This window comes from Trachurus japonicus, chromosome 11 (assembly GCF_045865225.1).
Source record: "Trachurus japonicus isolate A0001 chromosome 11, Traja_1.0".
Lineage (NCBI taxonomy): Eukaryota > Metazoa > Chordata > Actinopteri > Carangiformes > Carangidae > Trachurus > Trachurus japonicus.
In genome coordinates, this window is record NC_140917.1 from 21,153,305 (window position 1) to 21,173,941 (window position 20,637).

The 20,637-nt window shown below is 44.5% G+C and overlaps 1 protein-coding gene across 4 annotated transcripts in view; it reads left to right on the top strand.

Annotated features, from left to right (window-relative positions):
• Window positions 1–2,231: 2,231 nt before the first annotated feature.
• Window positions 2,232–20,637, top strand: part of runx1t1 (RUNX1 partner transcriptional co-repressor 1) — a 57,989-nt gene continuing 39,583 nt past the window's right edge. For 3 of the 4 annotated variants that reach the window (XM_085791672.1, XM_085791671.1, XM_085791673.1), the window contains exon 1: window positions 2,335–2,841. In XM_085791672.1, coding sequence (XP_085647798.1) covers window positions 2,814–2,841 — 28 coding nt within the window. In that variant the 5' untranslated portion in view covers window positions 2,335–2,813. Of the gene's footprint in view, window positions 2,842–20,637 lie in introns of all 4 variants that reach the window. The other variant, XM_085791670.1, reaches the window with a different exon arrangement.

The following is a 20,637-nucleotide window of genomic DNA, read 5'->3' on the forward strand; positions in this document are numbered from 1 at the left end:
GAGAGACAGTATCTATCCATATTCCCTTTGAGAACACAATGCAACCCACCGCTGAAGCACTCCAGATGACAAGGGAGAGATGAGAGGGAGAGAGGGAGAGAGAAGGATGAAATGAAAGCGAGAAATGTACAATGGCAGTGGTGGAAACAATTGCCATTAATGGCATCATCTTTTCCCCACAGAGATTGCATTGAGGGAACAATGAGCTCCACGTTGGCTCACTAACAGTTCACTACGAGTTTTACATGCAGTGCATGACAGACAAAAGTAGTCAGTGTTACTTCAGTTGCAATGGGGCTTCATTAGCTGAATAAGGTACATTAAAAAAGAGATTCACTTTCTCAGTGCAATCACAATGTGATGATGCTCCTCAGGTAGAGCCTTCTTACAACCTGGAAATCATCAGTTGTTGGTTATTTAATGAAGCAGGTCACAAAATTAAAAAATATTGAGTGTCCAGTTTAGTTGTAAGGCATTTCTTTATGAAGTTATGAATCATCCCTGCTAACACCACAATAATGTTAATTAGTTTCAGCCAAATGGCAAGGCGGCAATAGTATGGGCACTGCAAAATAGAGTAGAATAGAAAAGGGCAGATTACAAAAGAATGTTTTATGAGATGTTATGAACAGGCTATGGTGCATGACTTGTTCAACCATGCAGTTCAAGTGGACCAGTTGTTATCACCGAGTTGTAAACGTAGCTTCTGCTCTGTGCTTTCACTGGCTCTGCAGGCGAGATGACTTCCAGATGGTCCGGGGAAAGTGTTTGCCTTAGGTTACTGCAGGCCAGCCTGCCTGTGCCTTTTTCAGCTGAGAGAAAGAGAGATACAGTGTGGGTCTGTGTGTGTGTGTGTGTGTATGTGTGTAAGTGTAGACATGTATCACACAGTCCTACTTTTTTTTTTTTTTTTTTAACACACACACCCACACGCACAACAGCCAACCAGCTCCTTAAGCACTCAGCTGGCTGGTTCCTGTCCGTGACACTCTGCGGCTGTCTGTGCAAGTGGTTCTCAAATTAGGATCCAAGGACCACAAGGACACGCCAGGGGGTCCCAACTCAGAACTCAAGAACAAAATTTGACTCACAAATAAAATGATAATAAGCAAACAGAGATTTAGTGTACACATAAAACAACAGCTTACTGACCAATAAAGCCACAAAGAAACTTCCTAATAAAGCCGTTTAAATGGAGGTAGAGGACTAGTGTGATTTTTCTATGTCCTTTTTATTCCTTGCTCTCAGGAATAAGGCATAATTACAACCCCATGGCAACAAGGTCCTCTAACCTTAACACAGTACTTATTTCAACCCAAACCACAATCTTTTCAAAAACCGAACCAGCCTTCTTGTGTTTCATATTTGTGACCATGACGGCATTGGATTGGATCGCTGTACTGCTGCCCACCTTAGGTGTGCTATTTCAGGGCTCAACAGTCTATATGGTGGTTTAGGTTGGAGGACGAACTCTGAAAGATGGCCACTTGACTAGTCTGACCCAAACTGCGAGTTTTAGATGTTAGTTTCAGAATCTACTTTTGCACAGAAAGGGGGGCTGTACAAGCACTATCACTTGCATTAGCAATACTTCTCATCATCATATGTGCAGGGGATGATTCTTTGCCATTGCCACATAGTTAGCATTAGCATTACCCCCACGGTGATACAATTGCCTCCAACCACACTGGAGCGTTCAGTGGTGATGGAGCACAATAACACAACTTTGTATTAGTGATTCATGCATCTTTGTTACTTTATGGGTGAGTCATGGCCTACCAGAGACTCAGTTAATAAAACTGTAAAATGCAACAACCTCTACATGATTTCATCAGTGGGTCACAGGCAATAACCATTGTGTTACTTCATCATACAGTCACTCTTTAGGCACTTATCTAAGTAAAAGTCATCCACTTTCATGTAGATATGAGCATGTAAGTATTGTTTCAAAATGTTAATTAATTCTTGCCCAAACTAATACACACACAGTCTTGCCTCCTTGGATAAAGCACCTCAGGGGGTAAAATCACCCAGGGAGTCCTTGACGTGGAAAAGCTTCGGGAGCCAGTGGCACAGTAGAAAACACTTCGACTTGACCTGACCCTGCTTTTTCCAACCTGTTTTAGAACACACAGATGCTGGCTGCTGCCCAGTCGCCTCCTCCTCCACCTCCTCCTCCTCCTCCTCCTCCTGAGCAGCTCTGGTCCCGCCCACCGCCACCTGGCTCTGCTGCGCACCGCCGACTGGAGGCAGAGTGCAGCTACTCCTGTTCCCCACGCCGACGGAGAAGCGGAAAAACAGGGAGACCCGAGACCGAGGGTGTGTGCATGATTTTTTTCCCTCAAAACCGATTTCTACAATCTACAGCGACTCGACGTTTAAAGGATATTGGAGGAAAGTGCGAAGACGAGTAAAAGAAAAAAAAAAAAGAAGAAAAAAAGACAAACCTATCAGCCGGGTGCCCTGCGCACTACTGCATCCCTCCTCTCCATCTCTTTCTCATCTCTCCTCCTTCTCTGCCTCTGTGCTTGCTTTTCTTTTCTTTCTTTTTTTAAACAAGACTCCTGGCTCTCCCATCCTGCATATCCTCAATGACTGATCGTTCACTGCAATCTGCGAGCTGCCCTTCTTCTTTTGTCGGAGTTTGAACCACATTTCTGAGCTGCTGGAAGTACCAATACCGCCAGAGCCCCCCCGAGAGCTGGCCGGACTCTGTAGCTTTCGTCTACCCGATTCAAGCGGATCATCGAGGGGACCTTGCGCGGAGTCAAAGGGACTGGAAATTATTTAGCCCTCTCACACCAACGTACCGCATGGTGGGAATTTCTGCCTCTTTTCAGTGTAAGTAGAGCTCTTTTTTCTCCCTCTGTCTCTGCCACATTGCTTGTATATTCACTTTACATCTTAAATGTCTTGCGTTCTCGTACAAACACGCGTGCACCAAATCTAGGAAAAAAAAAATCATGTTGACACAACAGAATGTGATATTTCTTTATTTCTTTTTTGCTTCATGTATATATATGTAAGGTAGGCAGACTGCGAGGAGCCTCTCGGTGCTAGACGTTTTGAATTCAAGCCAACTGTCACAGGGTTTCTTGAAATATTTAGAGAGATGTGTTTTTATTTCGTTTCTACTCAATGAAATTACAAACCCATCGCAGAAACGATGCGCGTCTGTGTTTATAGGCTCTAAACATTTTTAATTCTAATGGGAAATTAGCAGTAAGAATAGATTTTAAATGGATTTGCTGGTATTAAAGACTATTAAGTTGTAGATGTCATAACTTTAGACAATTAAAATACTACTAGCTACTTAAAACGAACCTTAGATAATTAACCGTTTAACCCATTAGGTGAGGGAACTCCGCCAATAATCCAGTCATTAATGTGATATCAAAAGAACAATGAGTTGGTCAGTTGGCAGACATCAATTCATGAGCTGTAGCCCGGGATGGAGTTGTTCTCCGGCAACAGGCAACTTTAAGTTTTGATGACACCTCTTCCATCTGTCAGAAACCTTTTCTGGAAGTGAGGTGACAAAATCCCACAAAGCATCGACACTCAAGGCTGTGTAGCCTCTGAGTTTTAAAGCAATAAGGCGCGTGTCGCCACTCCTCAGCACGGGATAAGACTATCATGTGGCTCTGAGGGCTGCGAGTCTGCACGGGTTTTAAATCTCAAAGTGAGAGAGCAGAAGGTGAATTCACTCATCACCCGTGTCTTATAAGAATAATCCCACACCTGACGACAGATCTCAGGTGGTTCCTCCAAGAAGCGACTAAATATTTTCTCAGTAGGCTAATTGTAATTTTCCAAGACAAAGTGCTTGTTGATGTTCGCAGTTTTGGTTGAAAGAGTTCTGGATGCAGCGACTCTGCCTTCCCCTGTGTCTCCTCTCCTCTCCTCTCCTCTCCTCTCGGGCGCCCTGGAAAGCATTCAGAGAGACTCTCGGAGTTTGCATTTGAGGATATCCTCCAAAGCTCTGTTACAACTGTCAAACGCATCTTCTCAAATCCATGTGAAGTTTCCATCTCCACCCGCTGCGACTTTGTCATCATCACGTAACCCGAAAGCGCAGGGAAAAAAGCGCACATTCTTTTTTTTAATGGAGTGGCGTAGGTTTGAAATTAAAGGGCTCGGGCTATAGTGGGAATCTTTTCGCCCCCCGACAGAGAAAAGAGCAGACATGCGGGTTAGGGGGGGGGGCTGCTGGGACACAACCTGCTGTTGATGCCCGGCTGTTGACAGGCTGGGATTAGAAACGAAGGGAACCATCTACTGGAAACCCACTGGGCTTTGAACATTTTTACGCATGCCAAGTAGTCCCATGCAAAGCTTTGTAGGCATCCGAGAGGGTGATTGTTTACTCCCTTCAAAAGCTTGACCCACTGCTGATTTAGTGTTTGTTGAGTAAAATGAGTTGATTGAGAGAGTTGTTTATTAGCAGTTTGTGTTGCATATTAACAAGAAAACAGAATATCTCAGTATTTCAGAAAGAGAAAATGTTGTCTTCTGTGACACCAAGAAATGTTTTTTTTTATTGGGCTGTCATGATCCTTATGTAGATAAATATTGGTACATGGGAGGAATATCATTATAACAAGCATTTTATTGTCAGTATAAATTGTCCTTATATTATTTACTGCACTGGTCATATTATTCAGATTGGTTGCCGTGGTCATCATTTAGTGTGTCATCTGTTGTTTTTTTCCATTCTTTAACCACCGGGACTTCCATTAAAGTAGTGACTTGACTGAAAAGACCATTACCTGGAGTGTGTGTGTTTACAGAGATAAAGGGAGAGAGAGACAGAAAGAGAGAGAGAGAGTAAATGAAAGGTAAACAAAGCTGGTGATGAGAGGAGAGTAAATGATAAGTGCTGTTTGCAGGTTATCACTGTGTGTGTGTGTGTGTGTGTGTGTGTGTGTGTGTGTGTGTGTGTGCGTGTGTGCGCGTGTGTAGCTGCATGCACGTGCACGACTGTGCACACTGTATAAATAAACAGGCCTGTATTAATGTTAGCTGCTAACTGTGGTTCAGGCTCTGCAGCATCAGCTAGCAGCACGTCCAGTGGCCATCTGCCCAGCCACCAGCCTGCCTCACACCTGTCCCCCCCTCTCCTCTCCCCCCCTCTCCTCTCCTCTCCTCTCCTCTCCTCTCCTCTCCTCTCCTCTCCTCTCCTCTCTCCCTCCCTCCCTCCATCTCTAAGGCTATAGGGTCAAATGCATCAGACTGCTGCTCACAGACATGGACGTGGCCTTGCAAAAATGATGGCAGCCATTTTATTTCTCGCCTTCACACACAGACAGACACACACATACAGTATGTGTACGCGCGCACACACACACACACACACACACACACACACACAGGCACAGAAACACAGAGACACTATATCCCTAGTTGGCAGGTTAAAAACACAGTGTCATCAACACAAACAATATGGTGTATGGATGACACACGCACGCACGTACGCGCGCACACACACACACACACACAGTCACTTTGTTTTGATTATCCACATTTTTCCCTTTAGTGCTTTTTGATGCTAACCACAGCTAATGGCTTCCTAGTGGTTTATCCTGCATCCAGACACAGCATTTAGATCACAGCCCCAAACAATAAATTACTATTATTTCAACTGATTTCCCCTTCAGCACAGAGTCACACTGAGGCTCCGGAGCTGTGATGTAATTACAAAGCAGTATGACACACAGACGTTTGGATGCGGTCCAGGATTGCTATATGGTGAATAAGTGATGATGACTCAACAGAGTTTAATATGCCAGCTACACCTTGAAGCCTCTGGTGTCAACAGCAAGCATATAAACTACTCTCCCAGCAGAAGCCTGTTTCCTCCGTGCTCATTTGGTTTTAACTGAGACATTTTGGGATTACTTCAAATTTATAGATACATCTTTTGTTTGTACGTTGGTTGTATCGATTCAGACTCTTTTGCTGAATAATTGCTTTTCCCTGTTTTTTTAGGCGTATACAAATTGAGAAAATAATCATCAGATTATTTGAGAATAAAAATAATCGGTGTCAACCTTCACTGGTTTTGCTGTAAATGCCATTTAAGAGTCCAGTCTTGTTGCTGTCACCTTTGTAAAATATGAAACATTCCAAAACACATCAGTGTTAATATCTGTAATATCTACAGAGATCAAGATCGCAGGGTGTTTTGAAGTTGGTGCAGGTTTAATTTCAGAGTCAGAGGCCAAATATCAGCCACAGTATAAGATACTGAACCCACTGTTGCATGCACTCCTTCAAGATGTATAGATCTGTTCTGATTATTCAGAGCCGTCTGTTACCAAGTGCCAGAGTGAATTATAGATGGAATGGTAGTGTGTTTCTGTGTGTGTGTGTGTGTGTGTGTGTGTGTGTGTGTGCGTGCACAATCACACACACACATGCCCTTGTAGATCGATAGGCCCATTGATGGTTATCAGCGAGAGGGCAGTTCTCTTCACTGCTTATTGAATTTCATCACCCATGAAAGAGCAGCAGTGGTATAAAAGAGCTTGCAGGTATGTGTGTGTGTGTGTGTGTGTGTGTGTGTGTGTGTGTGTGTGTGTGCCTCAGTGCAGTCTACACATTTGTGAGTGTGTTGTGTATGCGCAATATTGTACGCTTTCCCATGCTCACAAAAGCAAGAGGTCTTTGCTTTATTGTAGCTGTGAGTTGGCCTTTACAGGGGCTTATTTAATGTCAAAGTCAACAGTAAGCACTACAAACTGATTTTATTGGCCTTGTTCGTGTTTTTACTCCAGATAACATGAGACTTATAGGGCAACTGAAGAAGAGGCCAATAGGGCAGAGTCTGACAATTCATCACCTTTCATGGAAACAGTAAATTCTTCACAGGTTTTTACACTTCGAGTCATTTAGGAAGAAAATGTAAAAAAACAAAAAAAACAAAAACAAACTCATTGATATAAATTCAGTTCCCTGATTGTGACCTAATCCAGTTTTACAGACAGCTGGGTAGTGTAGTCCTTCAGCTGTGCAGGTGGACAGTTAACAGTATCTCCCACTGTGCAGTGTGCACAGTTCTCAGGCTAAAACACACACTGATAGACATGTGCAGGGCAACATAAACACACACACTGTCCTCTCAGTCCTCTGTATATAGACTGGGATTGAGTTGCTAATTAACTTCACTTTCTCTAACTGTATCACACACAGGCAGACTGCCATACACACACACACACACATACACGCACAATTTCTCTCTTAGGCTCCTTCTCATGATGTCTGTCCCCTCGTTCTCTCTCTCTCTCTCTTTCCCACTGTTTATTTTCCTGCCTCCATCTGGAGTCGGCTGATATTGTAATCGCCCTAATGCACATTGCTTTCCCCTCACACACACACACACACACACACACACACACACACACACACACAAACAAGTATACAATGTGCCATCCTGACAAGCCCCCCTTTCTTATTCCAATAGATAAGCCACTGGATGTGATTCTCTGACTGTGTGTGTGTGTGTGTGTAAGCGCACAAGCAGGTGTCTATACAGTAGCCTATGTCTAAAGAATACAAAAGGACACACACAAAAGTGTATTCCTCCCCGCTCTCTAGCGAAGGTAACAATATTGAATGGGAGCTTCTTAGTGATGTGGACTGGCGATAATGCGGCCGAATGAAGATGTTACCCGTTATCGCTCACCTCCTCGATATTCACCTGTCACCCAATTTACATTTAAAGACTCGACGGGGAAAGGACAGGGATTCAGGGGTGGTAGACGGAAGTGTGTGTGTGTGGTTGTGTATATTTATGTGTGTGTTTACATGTCTTTTGTGAAGGTTGGTATGAAAAGTGCGTACATGTGTGGGCGTGTGTGGAAAGAGATTACTGCACTTGCCATCTCTAATAGCTTTTGTTTTGTGATTCAGCAGAGGTTTAGGATGATAGAAGGTGGGGGAACACACACATACACACCACACACACACACACAATAGCTGAGGACACAGACAAGTTTGATTGATGGGGAGTATGAGCTGTGAAACTGTGCGATTAGGAGCCCTTTTCCCCCCCTCCCCAGTTCACGAGAGGACAATTGTTGAAGAATAGACCAGCTTGCTTTGCTACCAGTCCATAAAACCTGGCCATAAAAGTCGTTTTTGTCCTTGTGTGTGTGTGTGTTTGTGCGTGCGCTAGAGAGACAGAGGGAGAGAGGTGGAGGGGTGGGCTCAGACCGACAGCTCTTAAAACAAACAAACAGGCAGGCAGAAAATCAGACAAATTGACAAAGAGAGACACAAAGAAAGAGGAAGTAGATGAGAAAGAGGGAGAGCAAGGGAGGGGAGAAACTCACCTCAGCCCCCGTCACGCTTTAGTGACTTTAATCACCTAAACCCAGGTTGCTTACTGCATAAAAATCCTACATTGTTAACGTCGACCTGCATGAGCATGTAAAAAATAATTTTCTTCCTGTCCTTCTCTTTCTTTCTCTTTTTATCACTTTTTTTAAAAGGCATAATTTACACTCACCATCACAGCTTCTTAGCCTGGATACCCCCTGATATTTGATTTACAGCTCTGTTCTCTCGCATTAATTTTGATGTATGGATCTGGACGGTACACTTTATGAAAAGGGCAGCCACTGGAGTGGAGCCTTGGCCAGCCTGGTAAAAAGAAGTGTAATTAAGATCAGCAGACAGGGAGAGAGAGAGAAAGAGAGAAGCGCGGATCAATAGATGCAGACAGTGGACCCTCTGTATTTTTCCCTCCGAGTATTGACGTGTTCAGTCAATTACAGCCAGAGAGAGAAGAAGAGATGGGGATGTAGGAGTCCGTGGTTTGTGTGTGCGCACGCGAGGAGATGTGTGTGCGTGTGTTATTGTGAACGTCTGCACTCATGTGGGTGTGTGTTTGTGTGTGTGTGAGTAAGTGCAAACAGCCAACACACATCTGCGTTTAAGATGTGTTTCTCTAATATTCATAATAAAATACAGTCAACAACTGCAGAGCAGACATTTCCACTGTTGCACCAGTTGCTCCAAGTCTTTTATCTAACATCAGCAGACACAACAAAATCATTGTTTCCTCTCTTTGCTGGTTTAAATCCACACCACTGCAGCCAAATAAACGAAGCCCTTCTCCTTTGTGGTTGAATTTGACTTGCATGATGGGTATTGTAGGAAGAGAGGGCTTCCAGCTGTTGTCGGTTAGTGTCACAGACAAACAGGGAGATAGGACAATGGAACGACGGTCACTTGCTCCGTCCGATTGTCTTGTTGTCAAACCGACAGCAGGTGCCTCAAGTGATAAACGCAGAGTGTCAGTTATTTCAAGGAAGGGCCATTTTAGAAATTGGCTCAAAGAGAAAGAGGAGAGTGGCAGAGGAGACAGTGGGGGTTATATAAAGAAATAAAAGGAGCTGGTCCATTTTCCCAAAATGGGGCCAAGTAAAAGCCCCATTTTGTTTAACTTGTAGTGCATCCTGTCCTCAGTATTTCCCCCCTCCCTCTTCATCCCCATCCAACCTGCAATAGCCTGAATTGTTGCTAGCCACCCTGCTAAGTGTTTGTATGCTCACAGTCAATACAGTCTTTGCCAGGAACAAAATTACAGTCCACTTTACCTCGACTGAAATGATATTTGATGGCATTTCCACCCCCCCAAAAAAGAAGATTATGCTCAGAATAATCACACTCCATGGGTTTTTTCTCTTGAAGGGGATAAAAAAGTCCAGTCTGGCTGAAAATTGTGGTTAAGTAAAGAAAGCTGCTGTAATTCAGTTGGACACGGGGATTAGGTGTGAGGCTGGAGCTGTGTATCGATGAATAGATAGAGATCTCAAGAGCTGCCTCTCCTCAGATGTGTGTGTGCGAACGCCTGTGTAAGCGTGTTACAGATGGAAAACCTTGGAACTGGAAGAGACAGAGTGCAGTATGATGCATTATCTATCTATCTATCTATCTATCTATCTATCTATCTATCTATCTATCTATCTATCTATCTATCTATCTATCTATCTATCTATCTATCTATCTATCTATCTATCTATCTATCCATCTATCCATCTATCCATCTATCCATCTATGTATCTGTTGTGTCATCTGATATACATTCATGACCCCAGCTGCTCTTATGGATTTGCGATTGACAGCCCTTTCATCAAAGCATCTGTTCTTTCCCTCTGTCGTACTCTCACCATATGGACATGTCATCCTCAGCTGCGCGTTTCATAGTAGCGTAGATGGTGTGTCTCCATAGTAACCAAACTCCACTTTTAGAAATATGATATAAAGGATGTTTTTGGTCCCACATGTGCATGATGTCTCCACACATTGGTGTCTGTATTGCAATGTACCTTGACATTTATGGTGTTTCATATCGAGTTAGCCGGCTTGGTGGTGAACTTGTGTGGACTTGATATCACGGCGCACTCAGAAGTTTTATGGCTCCTACAGTGTACGGACGTGTTTGTCTTCTCTACATGATAAAGCCATTTGTGGAAGAATCCAAGCTTTTTCCAGGATTTAAACAGCTCCAGATTGCGGTAAAAACTCTTTAGTCCTGGTTACACTGAGAGTAGGCGCAGAGCAGAGGAGGGAGAAGGGCTCTCACGGAGCAATAAAAATCCAGGAGAGAGCATAAATCCATCTCCCCTTGTAAGGTCCGAAATTTTTTTGCAGATGTTTCAAGATGTTTGGCCCAAGTGACGGTAATTTCTTACCCATCTGTCTTCTCTCCTCCCCCTTATGTCTCTTTATCAACATCTGGTTTTCAGTGCGGCAGGGAAACAAGTATCCTTTATAAGCCAAGGGTTCGCAGTTCCCCCTCTGCTTGTGCTATTAACTTATCCTCAACTACTGCTCTCTCTCTGTGCACACATATTCACATATGCTAACCATTAGAAAGTCATACCATTCAGAAAATGTAATAACTTTCAGTTAGAGGGGGAGATAAAGTATTTTGGCTTTTTTTTTGTTCTCTCTTCATTTTTTCCATAACTGCAAAGAATTTGGGGTTCTGGTTTTTATGCCTCCCCTGCGAAAGGACAAATTACTGCCTAGATGTTAGTTTGAGGATGCTTTAGTGAGAGGAAAGCCTCTTCCCCTTAAGCATCTGAGTAGGACCCTTGGGTGTCTGTCTGCACCTCGACTACCTATTTAGGAGTGAAGAGCACAAAGCTGCTGCTCAGGGTGGTAGGTAGAATCAGAGACACTTTGCATCAATTCACTTGCAGGAGGAAGACGGGTTTATTTGGGAATAAATGCACACAAGCATTTGTTGCTGCCCACTTTAGCGGCGCCGCTAAACGAAGACCTTAATTTGCCATTTCCTCTTTGGCTGTATTAAATTGTCCACATATAATTCACAGCTGCGCAGGGATCGTGCATTGTGGCGCAGCTGTGACTTCATGTTTGCGAATTTAACCATCTCACACACAGGACTGAGCTACACAAGTACACAATCACACGTCATCTACAAATGGATACACAGGTGTGCGCTCACCGATTCCCTCTCTCACATGCTCACAGACAGTAAGAAGTTGAATATTCAGACAAAGACACGCAGCTCTGCACCATATGGCAGAGTTGTCAATCTAAAATGAAGGCATGCGGAGGGAGCTTTGAGGGTGTCGTGTAAGGTGGTGCATGTCAGTGATGTGTATTTGATGGGGAGGCAGCATTTGAGGAGAGTGTGGCAGAACATATTACAGTAACATAAATTCAAAATTCTCTTGTGTGAAGGAACAGAACATGCATATCACTCTCTGTCTACCACATACCTTTGTCCTGCTCTCCATCATGTAGCAGCTTAACAAAAGCAAGCTGAGCTCATTGTTACTGCCAATTGTGTTCTATTAAATCAGTAGTTTTACTGCAGCACAACAAACTGTCATATAATTTCAAGTAAATGGAAATTAACACTAAAATGCAGCTTTACATTTAAACACCCAGCATGGATTCGTACCACATGCTCAGTCACTGTATTTACTTTGGGTCTTTGGTTTTGCTGCTTTGCCCAAGGCTACAAGACACAATCACACAAAAAAACATGTGCCCACAAATGACAGATGCCCCTTACTGCCAAAGACACTAATGCATTAGTCGTGCACAGCCCCGGGCTTTTGCCTGGTAGGACAATAACAAGACCAAGTCACCAGCTGATCAGATGTGTAAGGTCGCACAACTACACCAGTTCAAGCACATTTGTGTGTTTTGGCTGAGGCCATGTTTGATTCCCATTACAATATCAAATTCCAATTGTAGCAAAATGTACAGAGTAATGTTGATTTTTTTTTTTAATGAGTGAACACACATGTTAATTCTTGTCATCTTCTTTCACATGACATCTTAAATATTTGAATGTGCCAAGATTTGAAGTTTGTGCGTAGGCTACAAGTAATGTGACCTCATTGTGACCACAAATCTGTGTGCAGGTAGTGGTGTGTTGAGATTAAGATGGAGCCTGGTGATGGCCACCTCTCTGTTTGCTCGCTGTGTTGAATCTGTGTGTGTGCGTGTTGGGGGGCGGGTGGTATCTCCATGGGGAATTGATTGCAAAGGATTAGATTGTGATTACAAAAGGGGCGTGGGGAGACAAAAGTGGAGATTGGGGAGAGAGAAAGGCGACAAGGGGAGAGGTGAGGCAAGGTGAAATGGGGAGACGAGATAGGCAAGAAATGACGATTTGTACCAGAGCAAGATATCCATCATGTGAGGAAATCAGGTGCAGACTTTGCCAAAGTCATTGCTGGAACAAAAACTAAACTCTACTCTGCTTTTTTTTTGCCTCAGAAACATCTGCATGTTTGAAATATGGAACAAAGATTTCCTTGTAATAATCAGGGGATTTGTTTTGTATTAGGTAGACATCCAGTGATTTGACATAATGCTCATGACTAAACACTTGTATGTGTTGAGAGTATGGGCCCTGTCAGCCTTTAGGTACCAGGGCTTTGTCAGGCCAGTGGGAACAATCCAGAAATGTGATTCTTGTGTTTGAGAATGAAAGCCAGGTTATTAGGCAGGGTGAGTGAGGTTGAGGCTCTGATGTAAGCCTGTTTGCCTGCGCCAGTTGGAGAACAAGACCCTGAAAATAGAGTGAGTGGGAAACGGAGAGGAAAAGCAAGTGGGACACATTTGTGAGCGACTCTAAACCGCTGGAGACTGACGCCAGAAGCCACAGAGGGAGGGAGAGGGAGAGAGAGATGGAGGTAGTGACAGACAACAGAGAGAGAAAAGGAGAGAAAGAAATAACCCCCGTATGAGATGTTAAACAACATTTATGAGTTTCCAAATTGCTGAGCTCGGATACAAGCTTCAGCTTTTAGACCTCTAATGTGTTTTTGAGAGTCTCTGTCTCACTCTCAGGCAGCTATAGTCTCCTTCTACGCCAGAGGCTTTTCAGCATTTGGGGGAAAAATAACATATGAGATCAGTCAACCTATATTTAACTAGTCCATGTGAAGGACTTCACTCAGCAACTCTTAACCACAGCTACATACGAGCCACACTATAGGCCTACACTTTATATAGCTGCTGTACTGTAATAGAAAATTATAGTGCAAGTGAGAATTAAGAGGTTGGGAAAAATGCTGTATTCATGGTATGTGGAAGAGCTTGTAAAATGTGACATAAATAGCCTGCAGCTAATAGAACTTCTTGCTTTTCAGAAGACTGTCAGTGTGAGGCTGCCTTGTTTCATGAAGATGGATAGAGTGGCATGCGATTTTTTTTGTGTGTCTGTGTGTGTGAGGCTGCACCAATTTAGAATGTATTGCTTCTTTTCATTTGAAATGTGCCAATGTATTTATTCACACCCTGCAAATTAAATCAGAATCTGGATTGTGATACGAATGTGACACTGTAAGAAAATTACATTCACAAATTCACATCTTAAAATAGTTCATTTACAGAAACAAGAACGTTTCCCTGTCTGTGTATGCATCTATCACAGAGCTGAGTCGCGTAGCCCTTCAGGAACGACAGTGACACAATAGATACACAATACACAAAGTAATGCACTCAGAAATGTTTTTTTTTTCCACATACACACTCACATCCCTGCATCAGTCCTGATGCTGCTGAGTGGTTTTAATTTAGGAAAGGTCAGACAGGCTCTGTCAGTCTCTCTTTAATGTCTGAGAGCAGCTGTAATGGTGCACCAGTGCCAGAGGAAGATGCAAAGACACCAAGTTTTATTTTACCAGTCAGACAAACGGTGAGAGAGACAGGAGAAGAGGATAATGGGTCAGAGGCAGTGGGTTCATATTTTCTGAGTTGAACTAGTCTGTAATAAACTCATATAGGTAAATTGAAAGAAGACACTGCAGTCAGTGCTGGCGGTAAAATAAAAATCCACAGTCTGTGTAACAATATATTTTTAAATCTGCTCTCTCTCTCTGTTTTTTCTTTCTTTCCTTCCTGCTGTCTGCCATTGTCTCTTTATCTTTCTGCTTCCTTTTCTCTCTCCGTCACGCCAGTAGCCGAGTAGGTGCTAAAACAATAGCACTTTGGCACACACCTATCCTTGCACTGTGAGTGTGTATATTAGCATGTGCATATGTGTGCACATGTGTGTGCGTGCGTGTCCTTTGACAGTTGGGAGAGCATATCTGCTGCTCTTGTTGTCATGGAAACAGTAGGCACTGCATGTGTTATGTGTGTGTGTGTGTGTGTATGTATGTATGTATGTGTGCTTCACCGGCGGAGACCCCCCAAAACAGAAGAGCAGAAGGTCTGGCGAGGAGGACCAGGGCCACGTTCAGGCCTCTCCGACTATCCACTTCCTCCACTCTTCAGTATTTGTCTCCCATCAGTAAATACGCCGCTGCTGCTCTGGTTTGACTCACTGTTTGATGCCCCAGGCAGCGTCTGAGGAAGACAGATAGGACAGTCCGCTTACCCAGGGCAGGAGCCAGGACGATGGGGTCAGGTCCAGGGCCACCGGTCCCACCCTCACCCCCCCAACCTTCCCTGCTCCATCAACTATCCTCCATCCACCCTCCATCCCACAATGGCTGTTCCAGCTTTAATTACTTGAAAACAAGTAAAAACATCCTGGATCCGGAGAGAGAGACAGAGGGGGAGAGAGAGAACCAGTGACTGGGTCTATAATGTGTGTGCGTGTTGCTGTGTGTGCATGTGTCGTAGCGTGTTTTGCATGGGAACAAGACATTTATCTCAACAGGGCAATACTCTCTTCCACACAAACAGTGTCCCCTTCACACACATCCTGACCCCGACCAGCCAACCATCCCCACCCTTCTCCTCTGCCTTGCTCCCTGGGTTCCCATCCTCTCCCCCTCCCCTCCCAGGTTCCTTCTGGTTCCCTTTCTGGTTCCTGACCAGCGGGGCTATCTCTGGATGGCCGGCGGTTCCTCTCATTCTGCCGGCCCATTGTGTGGCGAGTTGGGCTGGGCCCTGGGCCCCGGGGGCCGGGAGGGGAGCCAGGAATGGCCTGGTTCCTGTTGCTGTACTAGTTAAAGGAACTGTAGCAGCGTTTCCATTAGTCCATCATAACTGCTGTGAAACTGATTTTAGGGATATTTGTGCGGAAACAGTTATATTCATGTAAGTTGCTTCCCTCGTTTTTAGAGAACAATGACTTTGATAAGGAGAATTGAGCAGTTTAATTGAATGCTTTGGTTGTTAAAATAACTTAATAACACAATTTGTTCCACAGCTGTTGCAGGACAAGTGTGTGTTTTACATGTAGAACATGCTGCACAAAAACAAACGGCTTCGATTTTAGTCAGGATTTGTGGAGTGACTCAGATTCTTCATTATATCAAATGGATAAGGTCATTTTTCAAAAATCAAGGTGTGCAGGAAGTCATCCATCAGCCTTTAATGTGACTCTTTTCATTTCACACTAACAATTGTGGACAGCGGTACTTTTTAGGATCATTTGGTACCTTATGGCCCAGTACTGACTTCATCAGCAGCCAAGCACCAATAATTATCCACAGAGAGGACAATAACACTGACATGGGTCTCTCTCTTTTTCCCCGTCCTCAAGAACAACTCACACTCAACACACCCACCCCTCGATGTCTCTCAGTGGGGTGTCAGATGTGATGAAAACACAATTCAGTGTGTACATGTGTACCTCGGACGTCTGCACGGGGTTGTCCTCTGGTTTTGAGGCAGACACACACACACACACATAATTGTTCACACACTCACAGCCACAACAGTAGGTCCCTGTGGCACCTCCAAGTGTGACTTGAGTCCACTCTGTGCTTCTCTTTAAGTCTCTCCCTCTGAGACTCCTGGCTCACTGTGGAGCGCTACACTAGCTAGTGCACTCGGTTAATTACGACTGCCAAGCCGGGCTGTCACAGTGATTCACTATGGAGCAAGAGAGAGAGAGAGAGAGAGGAGGAAGAGGGGAAGGGGAGAGAGTTGGCAGGTGTACAGATGTATCGTTAGCGCCACCTAGTGATGCGGTGAGAAGAGAGTAGCAGCCCCCGTCTGGTGACAGACTTGAAGGGCAGTTGATTTTGACAAACTGTTTGTCACTCTGTCTCTATTACTAAACACTTTTCTTTCCCCTTGTTTTCTTGTTCGCATCCCTTCTTCTCAAACATCTCCCTCCCTGCTTTCTCTCCTCTCTCTCCTCTCCCTTTCTGCGTTGCGCCTCAATCTTTCAACACCCCAGCGCTCCCTTTTTCTTTCTTGCTCCGTTTTCTTGATTTTTCTTCTTTTTTATTTCTCTTTTCCCTGTCGCCACTTCTCTTGCCGATGTCAGTTGCGCTGTCTCTTGTACTGTTGCAACAAATCAAGTGCTCCATTCATCTCGTGTCATCCGTGTTACAGAGAACTGGAAATGTGCAGTCTCTCCACTCCTCTGTCTCCACTGACAGCCACCTTTCCACTTTATCATCGGTGAGCAGATCAGATTGGAGCTGGGCCAAGTCACTCAGTGCTGGATAAATGGAAGGTGGCTGTGAGCGAGGATTTATAGGACTGGTTGAGGTTGCCCAAGCTGGAATGAAATGGGGTAGAGCCCTATCATGATCATATGGTTTATTTGCTATTGATCCTTGAGGCACAGTGGGAGGGGACTCTAAAATACAGCTCCCTATAGACTCAGTGTAAAAAGGGTTGTTGGCTATATTGAGAGTTTACTGTTTCTAGCATCTGTGTGCAGAGATATCAGATCACGTGTGAGTAATCTGCTGCTATTTTGTGCCTTCAGGTGAGGAAGAAATGGTTTCTGCATAACCATTAACAACTCTTACAGCAGTTAACCGACTGGTTTGGTAGCAAGCAGCTGAGATTGGAAGAATACAGCAACCCATCCACCCACTCACACACACACACACAGGCCCACACACACACGCATGCACCCACAGCAAAAAAGTCATTTGTTCTACCTCATTAGCATGTATTGTGGCGAGCAGGCGTAACACACTGAAAGGTGAAATGGGTCCGCCATGAATAGCACACCAGTCGGCAGAGCAGAGGAGAGGAAAAGGAGGGGGGAGGAGAGTGAAGGGGGACGGGGAGGAGGAGGGGAAGAGAGTGTCCAGATGGCTGGGGACCTGCCGCACACACAGGGAGTCTCTCGCTCGCTTTTTTTTTCCCCTTCTCCGCTGATTGCACCGTTTCGACTGCACTCGCTTTCACTTGCTGTCTATCTGCTGCTCCTTCTTTTTCTCACTTCCATCAACACACACTTACACACACACACACAAAGGCCAAGCCCATATGTAACCTCCCTTCCTCCAGAGTTGTTGCTCACATGCAGCCAGTGTCGTACACACACACACACACACACACACACACACACACACACACACACACACACACACACACACACACACACAGAGACAGACAGAGGCGATGTGTGACCAGGAGGCAGAGTGCAGTTGAGTGCAGCCCAGTGGAGCACCTATTGTGGCCCATTGCACTTCCACACAAGCTGGTCCCCTTCTTTCCTCCTCTCCTCCTTTATGTCTCTTTCAGCCACCTCCTCCTTTCTCCTCATCCATCCCTCCTCACTCCACCTTGTCTGGTGAGTTTCCTATTTCTAGATTTCTCTTCTCTCCTCTCCTCTCCTCTCCTCTCCTCTCCTCTCCTCTCCTCTCCTCTCCTCTCCTCTCCTCTCCTCTCCTCTCCTCCTTGTGATCATATCTTCACTAATAAATACATGGCCGTCACTATAGCCTTAATTAAAGGCTTACAGGGATAGAGTTTGTTAGCTACACTAACTGTCCAGCTTAAAGTCTGACACGTTCTGGACAGATTTCACAGAGGCTCTTTCTTCAGTTTGATGACTGGGGTTCGGCTATGTTTGATATGCAGTATTGAGACTCTGTTTCTGGCGAGTTACATCAGATTGCACTAAAGCTGAGGCCATCTTTGGTCGATCCTTTGACAGTGAAAGAGGAGCGAAGGAGAGAAAGTCGCAGGGAGGAAGAGTACTGACGTTTGCCCTGATGTTCCCTTTCCTTTTCCCTTTGTATTGTGTAGCGCTGCCAGAATATCTGCTCATTTATCTTCCCATCTGTGTGTGTGTCTGTGTATCAGTCTGCCAGTCTGTCACCATCTCTCTCTTTCTCTCATCCTTTTTTTTCTCTGATTCTCTCCCCCCACCACTCTCTCTTCTACACTTTTGCCTGCTTTTTCCTGTGTTTCTCTCAGACTCTGTCTTCCCTGTGTGTCTGGTAGAGAGGATCAGTAATGGTTTCCACTGAGGTGTAAACTGTGTGAGGTTCTGTGTGTATTCTGTAGGCTGCACACACACACACACACACACACACACACATACAAAGAGGAACACATCAATTTTCAACAGCACACATGCAGGTTAGTGGGCAAGGAAGACAGGAAAGGGAGTAGCTCTGTCTGGGTGTGTGTGATGATGTGGTGTACTACTGTGTCAGTCCAAACACAACCCTGTATTTACATGCTTTTGCATCTATACTCCTTTTGCATATTGCTGGTTCTAGTTCCTGCTTCCCTCCCCTCACTCACACCGGTCTGTGCTATTAAGCCTACACATGTCGAGTGGCCAGAGCCGCGTCTCACGGAGCTTCAGTGTGTGTGTGTGTGTGTGTGTGTGTGTGTGTGTGTGTGTGTGTGTGAGAGAAAGAGAGAGAAAGAGAGCATTTTGTGTGTGTGTCTCACTCCATCACCCACACTATTCAAGTCCACCTCATTGACTCATCATTGAGTGGGCCCTCCAAAGCTCTATTGAGTTTATCAAGTCTTCCACAAAAAAGTCACTCCCGTTCTTTCTTGTTGAAGCCAACCCCCCCACCACCACCACCACCCTTACACACACACACACTGATGCTCATAGGGTGGCTCTGTCCCACACAAAACAGCATTGACGCTCCAATGAAATCTCCTTATCAAAACGTTTTGTCCTCATTAGCATTGTGTAACTATTCAGTTTGTTAATGCGCCTCTGTGAAGACAGCCCTTTATTTGCCTGGTTTGAATTTAAGCACATATATTAACCCATCCACTGAGAACGACTCTTTAATAGTCTGAATAGGAGGTGAGGGAAGGGGGGGTGTTAGGAGGCAGGGAAGGAGACAAGAGGACAGAGGTCTGTGCTTGGGATTCAGCAAGCTCACTTAAAGCCACAGTGTTGTTGCTTTTTGACAAGTTGAGTTGTTTAATACTTGCATAAAGTAAGCCCATGATGCTCATTCACAGGCACACTCACACACAGAGAGCGTAATTTAACACAGCACGACTCATATCCCCTACAATTGTAAATGTGGTATTTGCAATGTGAGAGCCTCAAATGTATTTGTCCCTTTTTAACAAAAGTGTCCAAATGGCAGGGAATGCCATTATAACAAACAGGTGAAATTATAGGTATTACAAAACGTAGACCAATGCAAACAATCATCACTATTTGGCCGTGGAGCTTTGCAAAGCTTTTGTTGCTGTCAGTTGGATTATGTGTTTTGGCAATGCCTCTCACTAAAGTATTTGTTTGCTTGCCTACGTCTGTTGCTGTTATTACATGTTTTTGTTGCGGATGAGATGGTGAAAGTGGGACTGATTCCAGGCAATCTGGGAGGAGAGAGGACTGAGAACAAATGAGTCGAGAAAAAAAAGGCTTCAGCATCCCACAGCACCGTGCTTCCAAACATATGAGATGATTTCATTGGTGCTGTGAGCCAATAAAGCCTTATCAGGTAAAAATAAGAAAGAAAGAAAAGTCTCCACTACAAACTGATCACGTAGCTTGACTGGCATGAGCTGGCAGTGGTTTGCATGACGGGAACTTCCTGCCGCTTGAGTTGAAAATAATCAATAGCAGATCTTTGATTACGATAACTGGAAGGTGGGACGTGAAGTTCATGAAGAACTAAACTCATTGTATCAATGTCTTATGATGAAAGGAAATACAAGCTTAAAGAGAGAGAGAGACTATGTGGATGTGGATGTGAGTAATTTTAGATGCCACAAGTCCCAGAGGAGCTGGTGGAGCTATTGCTGTTGTTTATCAGTTCCTGTGTGCGCACACGCACACACACAAACACACACTCTCTCTCTCTCATCTGTCTCTATCTTGTCTCTCTTGCTGTCCTATGTCTTTATCATTTTCTCTCTCCTCCATTACTGGCATTTTAAGTAGTTCACTAGGGAACATGATGCTTGTTGGCCTGCAATAATGTTAAGATGCTTTGT